The 15612-nt window shown below is 35.0% G+C and overlaps 1 protein-coding gene across 2 annotated transcripts in view; it reads left to right on the top strand.

The window, feature by feature from the left end:
* The window catches only part of GABRB2 (gamma-aminobutyric acid type A receptor subunit beta2), a 171677-nt gene that overhangs the window by 42849 nt on the left and 113216 nt on the right, over positions 1–15612 (top strand). For both annotated transcript variants that reach the window (XM_075056694.1, XM_075056695.1), the window contains exon 4: positions 15285–15505. In XM_075056694.1, the coding sequence (XP_074912795.1) occupies positions 15285–15505 (221 nt within the window). The remainder of the gene's footprint in view (positions 1–15284; positions 15506–15612) is intronic.

Below are 15612 nucleotides of genomic sequence, written 5' to 3'. Positions count from 1 at the left end.
AATTCTCTGCGTGTTTATGATTCTAAATTGGTGTTTTAAAACATCTGGTATATTCTTATAATATATCTAAGTCAAAAAAAAATTATTTAGTTCATGGTAATGATATTTAGTGATTGTGCTGATGTGAGATACACCTATCTACCCTCTATCTGTACTTTAATTGATTTTTAGACATTTGGAAAGAAGGAATATTGTTATGAGGAGGTAACACCAATACTTTTCACTAGCATAATGCCTTTTTTTAAAGATCTACAACCTTTAATTAATATACTGTAGATGTTATTTATTATAATGATTTTAGATACAGTGATTCTCCCAGGAAGGCACTATAAACAAGAGAGAGAACTGTGGGTAGAATCCACATATACAAGTCTCATTTGCCTATCCAACTTTCAGCTAAATTCATACCTTATATTTAAATAATATAAGGTATGGCACTTTTGTCTCAAAATAATTGTATTGCTAATATCTTAATAATAGGGCAGTGCATATGGGGTACTACTCATGAATTTACTTTTTTTTCTTCTCAGTTTTGATTTCTTTCTTTTGTAATTATTTCATAGCAAAGAAAGTATCAAGCTTCTTAGTGATTGGTTATGGACCAGCTGGAAATAATAATATTTTAACACCACCACCACCCCACCACCCCCCCCATCTGAAATGGAACTCAGGGCTCCTTTTCAGAGGTGCTGGTATCAAATGCTGGTTCTATTGTGTTTCCTTACAAATATGAATCTGAGTCCTTTTTAATTTTTGCTGTAACTTCCTTGAAAATATGATGAGCAGAATTCAAGAATAAAGCATTGATAAGCAAAGCCCTGCAGGAACAAATTTGTAGGGTGTAAGTAATGCTGAAGGTTTTGTGCTTGCTTGCTTTCTTGCTTACTTATGGGAGGAAGGAAAATAGGGAAGAGAATGAGATCACTGACACTTTGGTGAAACACCCGTTTTTTACAAGTGCATTGCTTAAGATTTTAAATTGAATGAAATTACTCTTAAAGGGAAGATTTTAGAGAACTTCTACATCATTTGGATGTAGTTGAGAATGCATCTCAAAGAAGAGTTTCTTTAAAAAAAATTCCTGAATTTTAACTAGTGTGTAGCAATATAAGAATATGTTGTAAAGTATTTTTGTGGCTCTTGAGGGAGGATGAATGCTATTATTTTAAAAGAATAGATGTGTCATAAATCAAGCCAGTGAACTGATGTATAAATGCATTTCATGCATGAATTAACCACCTACTAACTAGTAGATTTCAAATCGATGTGTTCTGCTTGCTGACTAATATGTAGTGTGCTCAAGCAGAAATACTGTATAAAGCACATGAGGTCATGGCTAGAAATATATAAGCTACTTGAGATTTTGCTTGTCTAACACCTGCTAAAGCCATGCACTTATTGTGATAGCTTAAAGTCTAATAATTTGAGACAAAACCCAAAACACTTCAGCTAATGTCTTTTTGAACCTGTTAAGACTAAAATATTAAACAAAATCTTTATGGTGAAGGTACAAAACGAATTCAGAAATCCAGCGTTACAAATTCATCAAGACTGAACAAGCTGCCAGGAGGTGGGTCATTATTTTCAGGACAATCTCAGTGGAGTCATCACAGACCTTTTTGATTATGTTTGCCTGTGTATGTGTGTGCTTAAGTTGTTCAAAATGGATATTCTTAATAATGTGTATGCATTCAAATATATATATCTGTTTAGCATGTATTATGGAACTGTATAATTGTATGGATACTGCCAGTATAACTGTATGGAATTCAATATGTATTATGGAACTGTAATTTGTACAGTGCAATGGCAGTTTATTTGGCAGGGGAGACCAGTGAACATACATATGAGCTTTAGTGACCGAGAGCCAATTATGGGTTTTTCTTATCTGGTTTTAAACTTTGAAAAGGAACAGGCAGACACAAACAGAAGTTAAAGAGGAAGTTGTTTTTATTGTGGAAATACAAATATTTTTGCCGAAAAAATACACTTCTATTTTTTTTTTTTTTAATTTGGTGCATTTTGGGGAAAATATCTCATTTCCTGATGAAGGCATTTGGTGTGTTTTTCATTGCAAAGTATCCTGTGGATCAGTCTGATAACTTTCATAAAAACTGCTATGTGGGGGCAGATTCTTGGTACTCTCCAGCTCAACCTTGAGGAACTTAAGAATTGGTTTCAAAACAACACTGCATTTGTCTTCAATACTCCAGCAGTTGTGCCCAACCACGAAGGAGACAAATTTTGAAGGTTGATGAGATGAGACATTTAATCTCGTAGGAGACAGGCAAATAAATAAATCCATTCAGTAATGAAGGATGCCCCCCCCCCCAATTCTTGGAGTATGTTTCTGAGAACAGATAGTTGCAAGTGTAATGACATTAAATTAATAGGTCTTGATGACAAGGTAGCTTCAGTCTGACAAAATACAGGGTTATTTACAAAGTAACTATTAACTATAATGGAAAATGGAAATTAATTATTTAAATGCATAGGAAGTTCTCTGGCATAGGTGGGAAGCCATGAAGATTAAGATTAAAAGAGAGGGAGAACAAAAAAAGTTTGTCAAAACAGATTTACTGTATAGGAACAGAGAAAAGTTTCATGAGAAGTAAAGTTGCTGGTGACAATTGAAGAGTAGAGGAAATACTAAACCATATATGTGTTCAAAAACTCAATGGTAAATGAATTGTCTTGATTTCTAAGTGATTCAAATAGTTGTGAGAATAAAGAGTGGAGGGATTACTAAGTAAATGACACAAAGACTGGAATAATAGTACACTAGACAGAGTAGATAGAAGCAGTAGTGTGCGATGGCTCTAAAACTCAGACAACAGTGATTTTAAATCAAACTGAAATTAAATTGCAGTCATTGCTAGGTTAGGGTAACCATCCTGGTTTTTCATTTTGAAGTATAGGGTGTTTGTTTCTAAATGCAAGTATCAATTTCATTATTATTAAAATGTTGTTCTAATCCCTATAGAAACAAAGGTAAATCTCCATTTTTCAAGGTCTTTGAGCAGGTTGGATAAAATCTTGAGCAACTCGGTCTGACCTCACGGCTGATCCTGCTTTGAGCAGGAGGTTGGGCTAGAGACCTCATGAGATTTCTTCTAGCCTGAGTTTTCCTATGATCCTGGGAAAATACTAACACAGCATTGTACCTGCAAATCTTTCCAATATTAATCTCCAGTTGACTTCTTGTAGATAAAATATGCAGGCTGATTGTTCAAAACCAGGGGTATTTTGTTGCTGTGGGCATTGCAGTTGCTCTTTGCTATAAAGTTTTCTGTACCTGTCAAGGAAAATACACCTTTGTAACAGAGGCACTCAGAATGGAAATTCTTCCCTGTGAGATATTCCAATAGGCTTTGTCTTTGCTGAACCATGAACAATTTCAAGTATAATTAATGCAGGTGCAATGACTGTTAAAGATGCAATGTTTTTCCACCTGAAATTTTTTTCAGACTTTTCTCCCTAGAACATAATAATATTCATTTCTTTTTCATCTAAATACATCACTTATTCTCTTGGAATAAGTCTCTACTAAGTGTGTTCTCTTTGCTGAAGTGTTGGGCTGTCATGCAAATTGGACTTTCTATCGGTTTCCACAGGCTTGTCATCACTATGAAAGAAATTATATGTACTTGTTTGAAATGGTCCTTTTACTTTAGTGCTGAAGGTTCTCTGCAGTGCCTGATATTTTTGAGAGAAGCAGCCTGTTACATCTTGGGTTATGGGGAGGAGAGCTTTTAAAATACAGGAAAAGGCCTACGTGACATGATGCTATTTCTTTTTGTCCTCATACTGTTCAAACCCCATGAAATCTGCACCTAAGGTTACAGGATTCAAGAGATTATTGGCTGGGGAAGGCAGCTAAATCGAGGTGTTTGGTCTATTCCCACAAGATTTATATGTAAACAGGGAAGAAACACATTAGTCTGAAGTGCAGTGTGTAGCCTCTGGTGTATTAGACCATGATATATAAATGCTTATAGGAATGTATCTGTGGGAGATTTGTACTCTCCAGAGTACATTGCTTCTTTCGAGACATCAGTTTGTCACTAGCAGATTAATGAACCGTTTTAGAGAACTTCTTGGAATCAGCAGGCCAGAGAGACGAAGTGTTGCAGGATCTGTGGTGACAGTGTTTAACAGAAGTGAACTGCGGCTGGTGCTTCATATGTGAGTGGGGAATGGCATTAAAAATAACTGGCAGATTACAGTTGCCTAGAACCCTTTCCATTTGTGTTTCCAAATGGGTGCATTTGATAAAAGCAAGTGAACTGTTTAGGGTTTCCACCTAACCTTTGTTTCTTTTTTTATTTAAAAGAAAAAACCCACAAAACCCACCAAGAAAAACAGCATAGAAATCTAGCGTGGTTGGTACTAGTGTGGGAGAAAATGCATACATAGAGACCGAGGGATAAGGACTCTGAGTTCATTTACAAGAAAAATAGAGCAAAAATAAAATCAGGGTATGTCATGTACATACCTGGCTGGTTTTCTCCTGTAAATTTCTGTGAAGTAACGGCAGCTCTTGGAAACTATACTAAGCTAATGTAATCAGTCTAACTTTATTTGAGTTATACAGTACATTATGAAAGGAAATGTTATGCATCTTGTTGTTTTTATAATTCTGAGATGAACTCTAAATCTTAGAGGAAATGTTTTGGGTTTTTTTAATAAAACTTTTCCTCAAACTCACTTTCTTGCTCTCACTCACTGTCTGTCTTTTACGTCAATGTTGTCTATGAGATTGTTGTTTAACGTGTGCAAACATTGCTTTGTGAGCTGATCTTAAAATTTGTTTTAAAATTTTGATTTATTATTAAATACATCCTTATTTAGTTTTAGAAGTGTTACAAATATAAGATAATGACAACTGCCTTGACAAAACTGTATAATAACTGAACCTGTATCTTGCTAAAGGATATTCCAAGCCAGAACAGAAAATGTGGCAGTGTTCAGTGTCAAGAAGCACTGAAGAAAGAAATCATTTCATGAATTAATGAGTTATCTGTATTATATTATCAAACACTTTGTTTAGGGCAACATTTAGAAAAGCTTTCTGATTTTGTCCACTTTTCCAATGCTAATATAACAGTGTTTTCTTGACTGTTGACTACCTACAATTTAAGTTAAATTTTGAAAAAATTATAGTGTTGCCCAGCTTGATTAGTAATTTCACTCGGATGTCTCCTAAAATCTGTCTGAATATTTTAGTCTGAGCTTCTCTAGCTCTCTCTTTACCTTTTTGTCTTTAAAATGGAGGTGATGTTTAGTAGTTGCCTAATGCTGAGACTGCTGAAAATATTGCCTTAGTATTGATTAATGTTCATACTTACTCCATCTTTTTTTAAGAATTGTTATATTTACAGTAAGCATATCTGAGATGTTGTCTTTCGCCCTCTCAGTCAAAAGGGCATTTTCACATAGGTTAATAAGATTTTATTTATCTTGATCTCACAGTTATTACATCACAAGCAAAGCAAAAATTAATAGTGTTCTCACCTGTGAAAGAATTCATAGGAAAAAAATCTTGAAGGCCAATTTATCTGAAAGCCACCTGAAGTGTTTTGGTATTCTGTGATACAGAGACAATATGACGTAGATTTGACAAACAGAGGGTAGCAGTAATACCAGAACAGCAGAATAGGAAAATCACTTGAGCACATTTAGGAAAATGAAGAATATACATATATATATGCTTTCTTTAGCGTGTCTGTTGTAGAAGTTACCTTGCAGAAACTTCTCCGTTTCTAACTGAGGAGATGGCTAGCTTTTTACCTGAAAAAAAAAAAAATACTAGCTAAATAATCTGCTTAGTAAAACAAACTAAATATAGCAAAGTAAATTCCTTTGCCTATAAAAATGATCCCATAAAATATTCATGTAGTAGTCTTCTTTTTCAAGAAGTGCATCCTCAGGCAGCCCAATTAAATGGGATCACAAAAGGGGCATATTTTTGTCAGAATACTGCATTTCTCAACAGCACTTAAGTGTACAAATTCTGTCTGAAGCTCAGATAATCAAATTTTTGTCAGCTATTTCTCTTAACTTTTGAATATTAAAATTAAATTTGTACTTTTTCATTGAGAGAACTCTGTGACTTGTTTTAGTATTTCTGAAAGGATGATTGTGTCATCACTGATAATGTAGCAATGGGAGTGTTACTACTGCTATTTTCAATAGTTTTGTAAGCATTTAGAGTGTTCCCATTACTTCATCACTCAAAACAGCTCAGAGGTTCATTGTATCATCCCAAAACGTAAACATGCCACCATTTCTTTGCAGGAATGAAGCAGCAGAAGTGACTGCTTAGTGAGATAAATTGGGAGTTTGCTTGTGGTTTAGTTTGGACTCTAGGGAATTATTGATATAGTAACATTTGGAAGTTTAGACCTAGTACTGAGAATGCTCTGCTTTCAGCGCTTGAGACTTTAATTCTTGAGGCTGAAATATTTTGTATTGCTGATAGTTGTTAGTAGTTCCGAAAAAATGAACACTCCGGTGTGTAAGGTTAAGTGAGGTGATACAGGACTCCTTAAAATGTCAGCAGGCTGTATGTTAAAGGGAAGAACTATAACTGTTCATGAGGGTTTAACAGGTTTTGTAATGGGCAGCCAAATTCTCTAGCAGCCTCATCTTTTGGCAAACTGTGAAGGATGTAAATAAACAACCTGTTCTAGCAGTAAAATGCTGAGTGCATCTCAAACTGTTTTATTCTTATTAAGTCTCAGTTTCTGTTGGACCAAAGCCTGCAGTTGGGAACTTAGGGATTGTTACACACCCTTTTAGATGCGGAAAAGCAGATGGAGCTAGCTAGCGTAATAACAGGCATATTAATGGCACTTTTATCATTGACATCTCCTTGCCTTGATGGAGTGACATCTTGATTGAAGGAAGCAAGGCTATATTTTAAAATAAGTAAATAAATTCTGGGAATACTTATTCATTTCAATGTACTCCTTGAAAAATATTGCAAAATACTTATCTTAAAATAAGTATTATATGCCTTAAATGAACACCTATTTGTTTTATTATTAATTTTGTAAGTTGTTTGGAAGGTAATTGCGATGATACGGAGCAGCATTAGCTTGGCAATTCTTTGAGTTTCTAAATGTATTCTTAAGGCTTTGTTTATATGTTAGCAACTCAGGAAACTATAAAGCATCAGGAAAAAGAGCATTCATCCAAACATGCCAGTTTAGTTCTGCACCCAAGCACAAACTGAGCTCTCATGTTTCAGCCAGATTTAATCTCACTATCAATACTACTGGATTTTATGCCCCCCCCCCCCCCCCAAAAAAAAAAAAAAAAAAAGTATCAGTAAGATGCACAGGTTTCTGGTAGCTGTTTCTGGTTTTTTTTGCTTTTGAGTCTCTTCTGCAAAGCAATAACTTAGGCCACCATCTGCTCTCATCAAACTTTCCAACTGGATCTCCAGTTCTGCTTAACCACCAGTTTATTTCCACTTTAAGAAGTTACAATTTTGTTTGTTTGTTCTTTAGTATTTTCAATATTTTTTTACTCTTTTGCAATACTCTTAGTAATAAGCTACAATAAAGGAAGCCTAATAATAAAAGCAATATAAGTGTGATTTCTGTTGTAGGTATTTACCTTTCTGAAGAACTGTGGGATTGTACAATTGCATAGGAAATGATCTGTGAACTCAGAATTATTCTCCCTTCTCTGGGAAATGGCTTGTGATACATGAGTCAAGAAAAATTTGAAATTCAAAGATAAATAATTTTTTTATATATTTCTTGTGGCTTAAAATACTTTATTCTACTTCAAAGACATGAATAAATAATAATAGCACATAATTTTGTCTGAGGCAGAAAAAACCTGTTCTATAACTTTTTTTAAAGGGACTATAGTTTGCATTTATTCATCTTACTTTGCATTTGCACTGTTCATCTGAGAATCCTGCAATGCTGTATGAAGAGAACTAGATCCTTTAAAAAGAGAAAAATCTGAAGATGTCAAGATACGTGACTCTCTTAAGCAAGTAGCAGTTAGATTACAGTTTTCAGTCCAAGTTCACTTTAATCAATCTTCCTCTTATTATCAAGAGACAGCAAATCAGAGAGAGTTAAAAGACATACAGCAGATGCTTTTTGATTGGAATGACATGCAGATTGCTGGCTCGGTAAAAGTGCAGTATCATGGTTCAGTCTGGGTGACTTGTCAGAAATTAAAATCAAGTGTCACAGTGTCTTGCTAAACTAATTGATGTTACAGGAAACGTATCAGCCGTAACTGCTTTATTTCATTTCAGTGCATGAAATACAATGACACTATATTGCAGTGCAATATATAAATCACTGTGTAGAAACAATATAAATATTGGCTCCTGTCAGTAGTGCTAAGGAGACATAAATTCACGATCTTGTCGTAGAAATGGTAAGCAGTCTCTTACTGCAGATTTCATATAATCAGTAGTAAGAAGTTTATGTCTGGGAGTCAAGCTCTGCTGACAGTCATTTGACTTTCATACACAAGTCTCTTGCTTGATTCAGTAATACCGTGTTTTTCTGAGAACTGTTGTAGGAGATAAACAGCCCGTTTTTGCTTATTTGTTCAGCTGAGAAATGAGAATTGCTGATGAATAATTCTGGGATGGCTGCTGCAGAATAAATGGTAAGCTTACTTCTTGGGATCTTTTCCTTTTTGGAAAGATCGTAGACCTTTAGATCTTTAGATCATACAATTCCTGTCAAGAAGAACTACCTGGTAAGTTTTAGGAGTCACAGTTAACTAGAAGTGTTTCATGGATTTGAAGCCAGCCTGGGAAGTGGGACTCAATGATCAAGAGAGTTCAACTTGAACTCTGTGTAAGGTTCTTGATGTCATTGTCATTTTTTTGAAGTGAAGATTTACAGAATGTGAAAAATACGTTTTTGAAAGGACATATGACAGAATTTATTTTGACACTTCTTTGGTATCACCCATTCTTTCAACAGGTCATTCTGCTTTTATGTAAGTCACTTTGTGGTGTCTCCAGTGTTAACAGAGCAGAATTTTTATGCTAATTTTCTTGACATGACTGTGAGATAGGTAATTATGAATCGAACATGTAGTGATTGGTTTGGTTTTAAACAAAATGAGGACTGAAAAGGATTGTCAGTCAGCACTCAGGGAAAGACATTGCTTTTTAAATAAATTCACTGAAGCTCCTTTAGCTTGAAGTGCTTAGTTTTGGATTGTTTTATATACCATTGGAGTAGTGAAATGTGTTGTGTGCTTTCCGCTGCAGAAATTGCACACGTCAGTGATAACTTCGTTTGAGTCTCAGGAGGGAGTAGAATTAATATTTGCTCCTTTTTTCTTAAATATATAATAGCTTTTAATATATTAACATACATTTTGCTGTGTAGATGTATACTTCTAATAATTTACTCAATGGCACTTTTAAATGTGTCATCAACAGACACTTTTTTAAATGTACGTGGTAAATAAATAAAGCATTCAGGCAAAATCTTCAGCTTTAAGCATTTTCAGAAGGAAATTATTTAGCTTTAAAAATGCCATACTGGGAAATGTAGTAAAGTATTTTTATGAGTTAGGAATAACCAGGAAAATTATGAGAAGTGGACTTAAGCCAGACAACAAATGAGTTCTCCATTCATTACTGATGAGTAGAGAGAAATATCTTCTTCAACTCCATGCTGCTATATGTTGCAATTATAATATACAGAATGTTCCTTCTACTTACTTTTTTTTCTTCTCCAAAGTTTCCCAATTTTATTACTTCCAAAGTGTTTCAGTAGCTGTATTATATCCCTGTTAATACAAGTGCTGATATATGTTTTTAAGGTGCACTGTGAATCAGTCCTGTTATGTGGAATGTAGAAGAAAGACCTGTATTTTAAATGTTGGTTTTTTCACATTGGACCTTATCCTTATGCTTTGAAAAAATCTACATCTGGCACAGTCTTTTGCATTAGATTCCACCATCATTGTGAACATTCATGAATTTTTTTTCCTTTTTTTTGCCTCAATTCTTTTTCCAATATAAAAAGACGACCAGCAATATACATTTCACAGGTTTTGGCCCATGGATGGGTTTAGCTAAGGCCTGTATTTTAATCTTTGTAAGCTAATAATAGGCCCAAACTGGCATTTCTTTTTTGGCTTAAGAAAACTTTTATTTGAGAGTATTAACGAAATGAGAGAATATAAATAAGAGTGCCAGTTTTCAGATTTGATGCTTTCCTGCGCAGTATCTTCCCTTGGATCTTTGAAGTTGATGGTCATTAACTGACAACTTGGCCGTGTGTAACAGTTCTATTTATCTAAATTTCAGTTTAAATCTCCTAGCATGTATACATTTCCAGCAGCTAGAAGCGTTTGCAGACAACCACTGCGCAAAGATAACGTTCAGGATAAAAGTTACTCATAAATATGCTAATACTAGTAAAACTGTTTGTTACTTTTTTATTCATATGAGAAAATTTGCATTAAGATTAACTTTGTCTCATATTTGCTGCTTTTCTGTTCATTGTGTGAAATAAGAAGAAAACTGGGAAGCTGGACTTCACCTGGTGAGGAAAAGACGAGAGATCTTTTTTTTGATCAGGATAGAATAGGAGTAACCATTCCTTTTCTGTTACCTAAATTTCTGCATCTGGACAGAATAAAAAAGTTTATTAAGTTTAAATCTATGTGAACAATGGAATAATGATGAAAGTTATACAAATAATATTTGTGTACTTACAGAAAATACACTATATGCCTATTTATATTCTAGGCTTTACTCATAACTTTGTCTATACTAATAAAATTTAGTACAGCATTTCAAGCTTCACATGCTCAGGGTAACTGATGTACCTGTTTGTTTATATTTGTACAATGTGTTTCTGTATGCCTGTGTGATAAATAGCCTGTACCTTTGTAGCTTGTCTGTGTAATGTATACACAGATGTAGTCATCATGAGGTTTGGGTTCGTATTTCTTTCAACTCATTGTAATTACTGCCTTGTGCTAGGCTTTTGCAATGAATTGACACATGTTTCGTCTTCGTACTTACACTAAGCTTCTAACATTCCCATCCTGTGAATTCAGTAGGATGCTAAGGCCTTAAATTAAAATCATCCTTTATTAGCCACTTCTGTTCCTCTACTTCTGTGTGCCTGTCTTCCTAAAGAGACAAGTTATTTGCATGTTTGTTTTGATGTTTATCCTTAGAGTAGAGGGGATTTCCCGTATTTAATGCGAGTTTTAACAGACTTTTTTCTTGTAGTATTTCTCGGGGACACTTTGTACCTGCATATCTTCTTTTTGAATTACTGTTTCATTTGGGATTTTGGAAACAGATGCCTCCCTCCTTTCTAAGGAATGAATTGCAGCTTATGTGACAGGTTTTCCTTTTTTTCTAAGTAATCACTTATACTTTGAAATATGTAGCTTGGAACACATTTATTTTTAATAAGAATTTAAAAAACACAAAACCTACCTAAATTTGAAAGGTTGTGAGGTTTTTATAAAAAACTATTTAGGGTATAAGAAATTATTTAGGTATTTTGGCCATCAGAAACTCCAGTCACATCTGAAAACTAGGGCCAACAGATGACAAATAGTTTTTAGTTGGAACACCAGCTCTGTTTCTGGAACGGTGTGTTTGGTTCTGAACTCCAGCCTGATGACTTGGCTTTTCTTGCAGATATACCAGTGCTCTAAATTTACAGTTTTATGTAACTCATTTTTATGCACTGAACCATGCTTGTTTAGTTTTCTTTCTCCTCTTCTTTTCTTCTTTTACTGAGGTGTAAAGAGGGAAGCATGTTCTGTACATATGCTATATATTAATACATGTAGCTTATTCGTTAGAATAGGAATAAAATGCAGCATTCCAAGGATAATAGGGGAGCAATTGCTACAGCTCATCTACTTTTTGTTGTGATATATCAGTATAATGAAGACTAATATATTTTCTTACTGGCAATATATTACTGAACATTTTCTGGTATCTGGTTATCAATCAAATACTGCAGAACAGTGATGAAGCATAACAGTCAAATTCTTCAGATGTAGGTGGAGCATGCTTGAAAGCAGATTCTCATGCTGATCCTGAGGGGTGGGGAGGGGAAAAGATTCCAGATCATTAGAACTGAGCAGATTAGAATAGTTACCAGGTAAATATATTTGGTAGTAAAATAATTGGAAAAACTTATTTGGTTTTTACCTTCTTGTAACTGTGCAGTTTTGTTAATGTTTGTGACGCCCTACTAAAGCTGAGCAGTGGTTTGTGTATGGGCTGCGTGTACGTGGTTCCATTAGCAACTGCAGGGTAGGGCTGAATGCATAGCAAGTTGTCGTGGTTTAACCCCAGCCAGCAACTAAGCACCACGCAGCCACTCACTCACCCACCCAGTGGGATAGGGGAGAAAATCGGGAAAAGAAGTAAAACTCGTGGGTTGAGATAAGAACGGTTTAATAGAACAGAAAGGAAGAAACTAATAATGATAATGATAACGCTAATAAAATGACAACAGCAATAATGAAAGGATTGGAATGTACAAATGATGTGCAGGGCAATTGCTCACCACCTGCCGACCGACACCCCGCTTAGTCCCTGAGCGGAGATTCCCTGCCACCACTTCCCAGTTCCTATACTGGATGGGATGTCCCACGGTATGGAATCCCCTGTTGGTCAGTTTGGGTCAGCTGCCCTGGCTGTGTCCCCTCCCAACTTCTTGTGCCCCTCCAGCTTTCTTGCTGGCTGGGCATGAGAAGCTGAAAAATCCTTGACTTGTTGCTAAGTAGTGTTTATACCAACTGAAAACATCAGTGTTATCAACATTCTTCACATACTGAACTCAAAACATAGCACTGTACCAGCTACTAGGAAGACAATTAACTCTATCCCAGCTGAAACCAGGACACAAATGAAGATGATTAACCTTTAACCAGCGCAAGTGGGAAGACCGAAGGGACAATATTACCGTTCTGGTTTTGTGTTGACAGGGAAGAAAGGCTGTAACTATTTCTCCCCACTTCAGTGAAAACTGGAGAGGCATTTTGAAGCTCACGTATGTGGGCTCTTCTGGGGAAAGATGCCTAAGAGTGTTTCCACCATGGAAATACACATATCTCTAAAAAAACAGTTTATACTGATTCATCTGAGTGCACATTGTTCTTCAGAAGAGGTAGGGTCAATTAATTTCTAGGTGCTGTGTCATTGCTTAGAGACCTCTGCTGGAATAGCCATAGTTGTCACAGGCCCTCCATGATGTGTGTTTTAAGGGTGGACCATATACATTTTAAAGTGAATAATTACACCAACCTAACTTATGCATAAAAAGTTTTATTAATAAAGAGAGGAAAAATAGTTTTCTGGATAGTTGGACATTGGTAATAAAGGTTGTACCTGATTTTGATTTTCTTTTCAATTTGCCATTGACACTAACTTGAATTCACTTCACTTAACTGGATGTGCTTCACCAATATGCATAGGTTGGGGCTGACTGCCTTAGATGCTCTAAAATCAGTGGAGAGAGATGTGTCTCCAGGTCTTGAAGTTAAGTGGGAGGAATCCCACCTCTCTGCATAGCAGTGGAAGAAATTTATTGTGTCTGTTTTCTCATTCACTGAGGAAGGTACCTTTCCCGTATACATTTTGCGAGATTTGGTGTTATCAAGTCCTTGGCTTTCCTGTGAAAAGATAATTTCTAGAAATGTAAAACTTACCCTTTTTTTTTTTTTTTTTTGTGATTTTCAGTGATTTCTTACAGGGGCATTTTTGTAGATTTTTTTTTTTTTTAAAGCTTAGTCTGTGAAACTGCAAAATAACAAAAATTTTACTTTTGTATTTTGTGAGAAGTTCTGTATAGTGTTCACATGTCAAATACTTTTTTTTTTTTTTTAAATGAAAATGCTTGTAAAATACAGTAGTGGCAGGTGCTTTTAAAGTATTTCGGCAGAAAGATTAATATTTCTTTGCCAACTGTAATAAAACTAGTTTCAATAGTGGTGTCTTCTTTAAAATATAAAGTAGCTAATGAGAAATAATATTGCAATTTATGCAATAAAATGTTCATATCTTGCATGCTTTTTTCTGTTATGCAGTGCTAGAAATTAGTTTGTGAGATGTAGTCACCATAGTTAATTATTTGTTCTAAGTTAGGTGGGATTTCTTGTTTTAAGTGCTTCGGACTGATGCATAGAATACAGACTTTCATACTCTGACACGGCTGAATCCTGGGGCTGCTGATAATCACAGCAGCTTTTGTTGACTTTCTGTTGAAAGCAATCTTTTGTAAGCTAACAGTTCTTACTATTTAATGAGGTCCATGTTAAATATGAATTCTAAATCAAAACAGTCTGAGGCCTGATTATGACTTCTGTAGAACAAGCAAAACAAAATACTGGTTTTAGAATATTCCTCCCTTTAGTATTCCTTCATTATTGTTTTACAGCCCTCGACCCAGTGATCATGATCTGATATACAGCTCCTTTGTGTATTATTTACAGTGTTTTTTTAGTATAGGCTAATATATAATGAATATTTGCCTCTGTATAACAGGTCTTAAAAAAATGTAATTTTTGTAATTATACTGTTCTCTAAAACATCAAAAGATCAAAACATCTCCAAAGTACATTAGTTGCCTGCATCAAGACAAAGCAATTCTTATAATACTGCAAATATTTATCCAGATGCTTAATTGTGCTCTCTGAATTTTTCCATTGAAGTAACCAGAGTTACTTCATCTGTAAAATTAAGTAGAAGACTAAGACTCTGTAGCATAGAAACCTCAGAGACTTCCCATTGATTTCAGTGCCCAGGGGAAAGTTAACAGACTTTGAAGAGATTTTAATTTACAGACGTGTTTGGGTGGTAACTGCAACTTCAGAGATACAAGGCCTGATCCAGAGCTCTACTGAATACAGTGGAGACCATGAAATGAAATTCAGATCTGTGAATGTTCCTGTTTCCTAGAACTCCCAGGCTTGTAAAGTGCTACAGAAATTGCTAACTGTTAAACATCTACAATTTTTTTTCCATTTTATTTTTAAATATTGAAATGAGAACTCCCAAGTCATTCATAATGCGTAAATACCCCATCTTTTCTATATTCTTATTTCTGTTATTAAGTATACACAGGGTGTTCAGTACTGTAAAAATAAATAAATCTACTTATGGAAATTGTGAACAGAAATGTTTGCCTTTAAGAACAGTCGCAATGAATAAACATGTATTTGCACCTTTTTTTTTTTTTTTTTGCATATGTGTGCTGTCTGTTTCAATGCAAACTATTTTTTTGTTTTTGTAATCACAGGACTATACCCTGACAATGTACTTTCAGCAAGCGTGGAGGGATAAGAGGCTGTCGTATAATGTAATACCTCTAAACCTTACTCTGGACAACAGAGTAGCTGATCAGCTGTGGGTTCCTGATACCTATTTTCTGAATGACAAGAAGTCATTTGTACATGGTGTCACTGTGAAGAACAGAATGATCCGTTTGCATCCAGATGGGACAGTCCTTTATGGACTCAGGTCAGTATGAACCATTTCTAACTCTTCTATCTTTTATTTTTAGCCTTTTAATCATGGCTTCAAATTAAAACCTATTCTTTGCCTTTTTGATGCTATTTTTATTGCTG

This window comes from Buteo buteo, chromosome 24, assembly GCF_964188355.1.
Source record: "Buteo buteo chromosome 24, bButBut1.hap1.1, whole genome shotgun sequence".
Classification (NCBI taxonomy): domain Eukaryota; kingdom Metazoa; phylum Chordata; class Aves; order Accipitriformes; family Accipitridae; genus Buteo; species Buteo buteo.
Note: the sequence above shows the minus strand (reverse complement) of the source record. Positions and strands in the feature narration are given on the sequence as shown.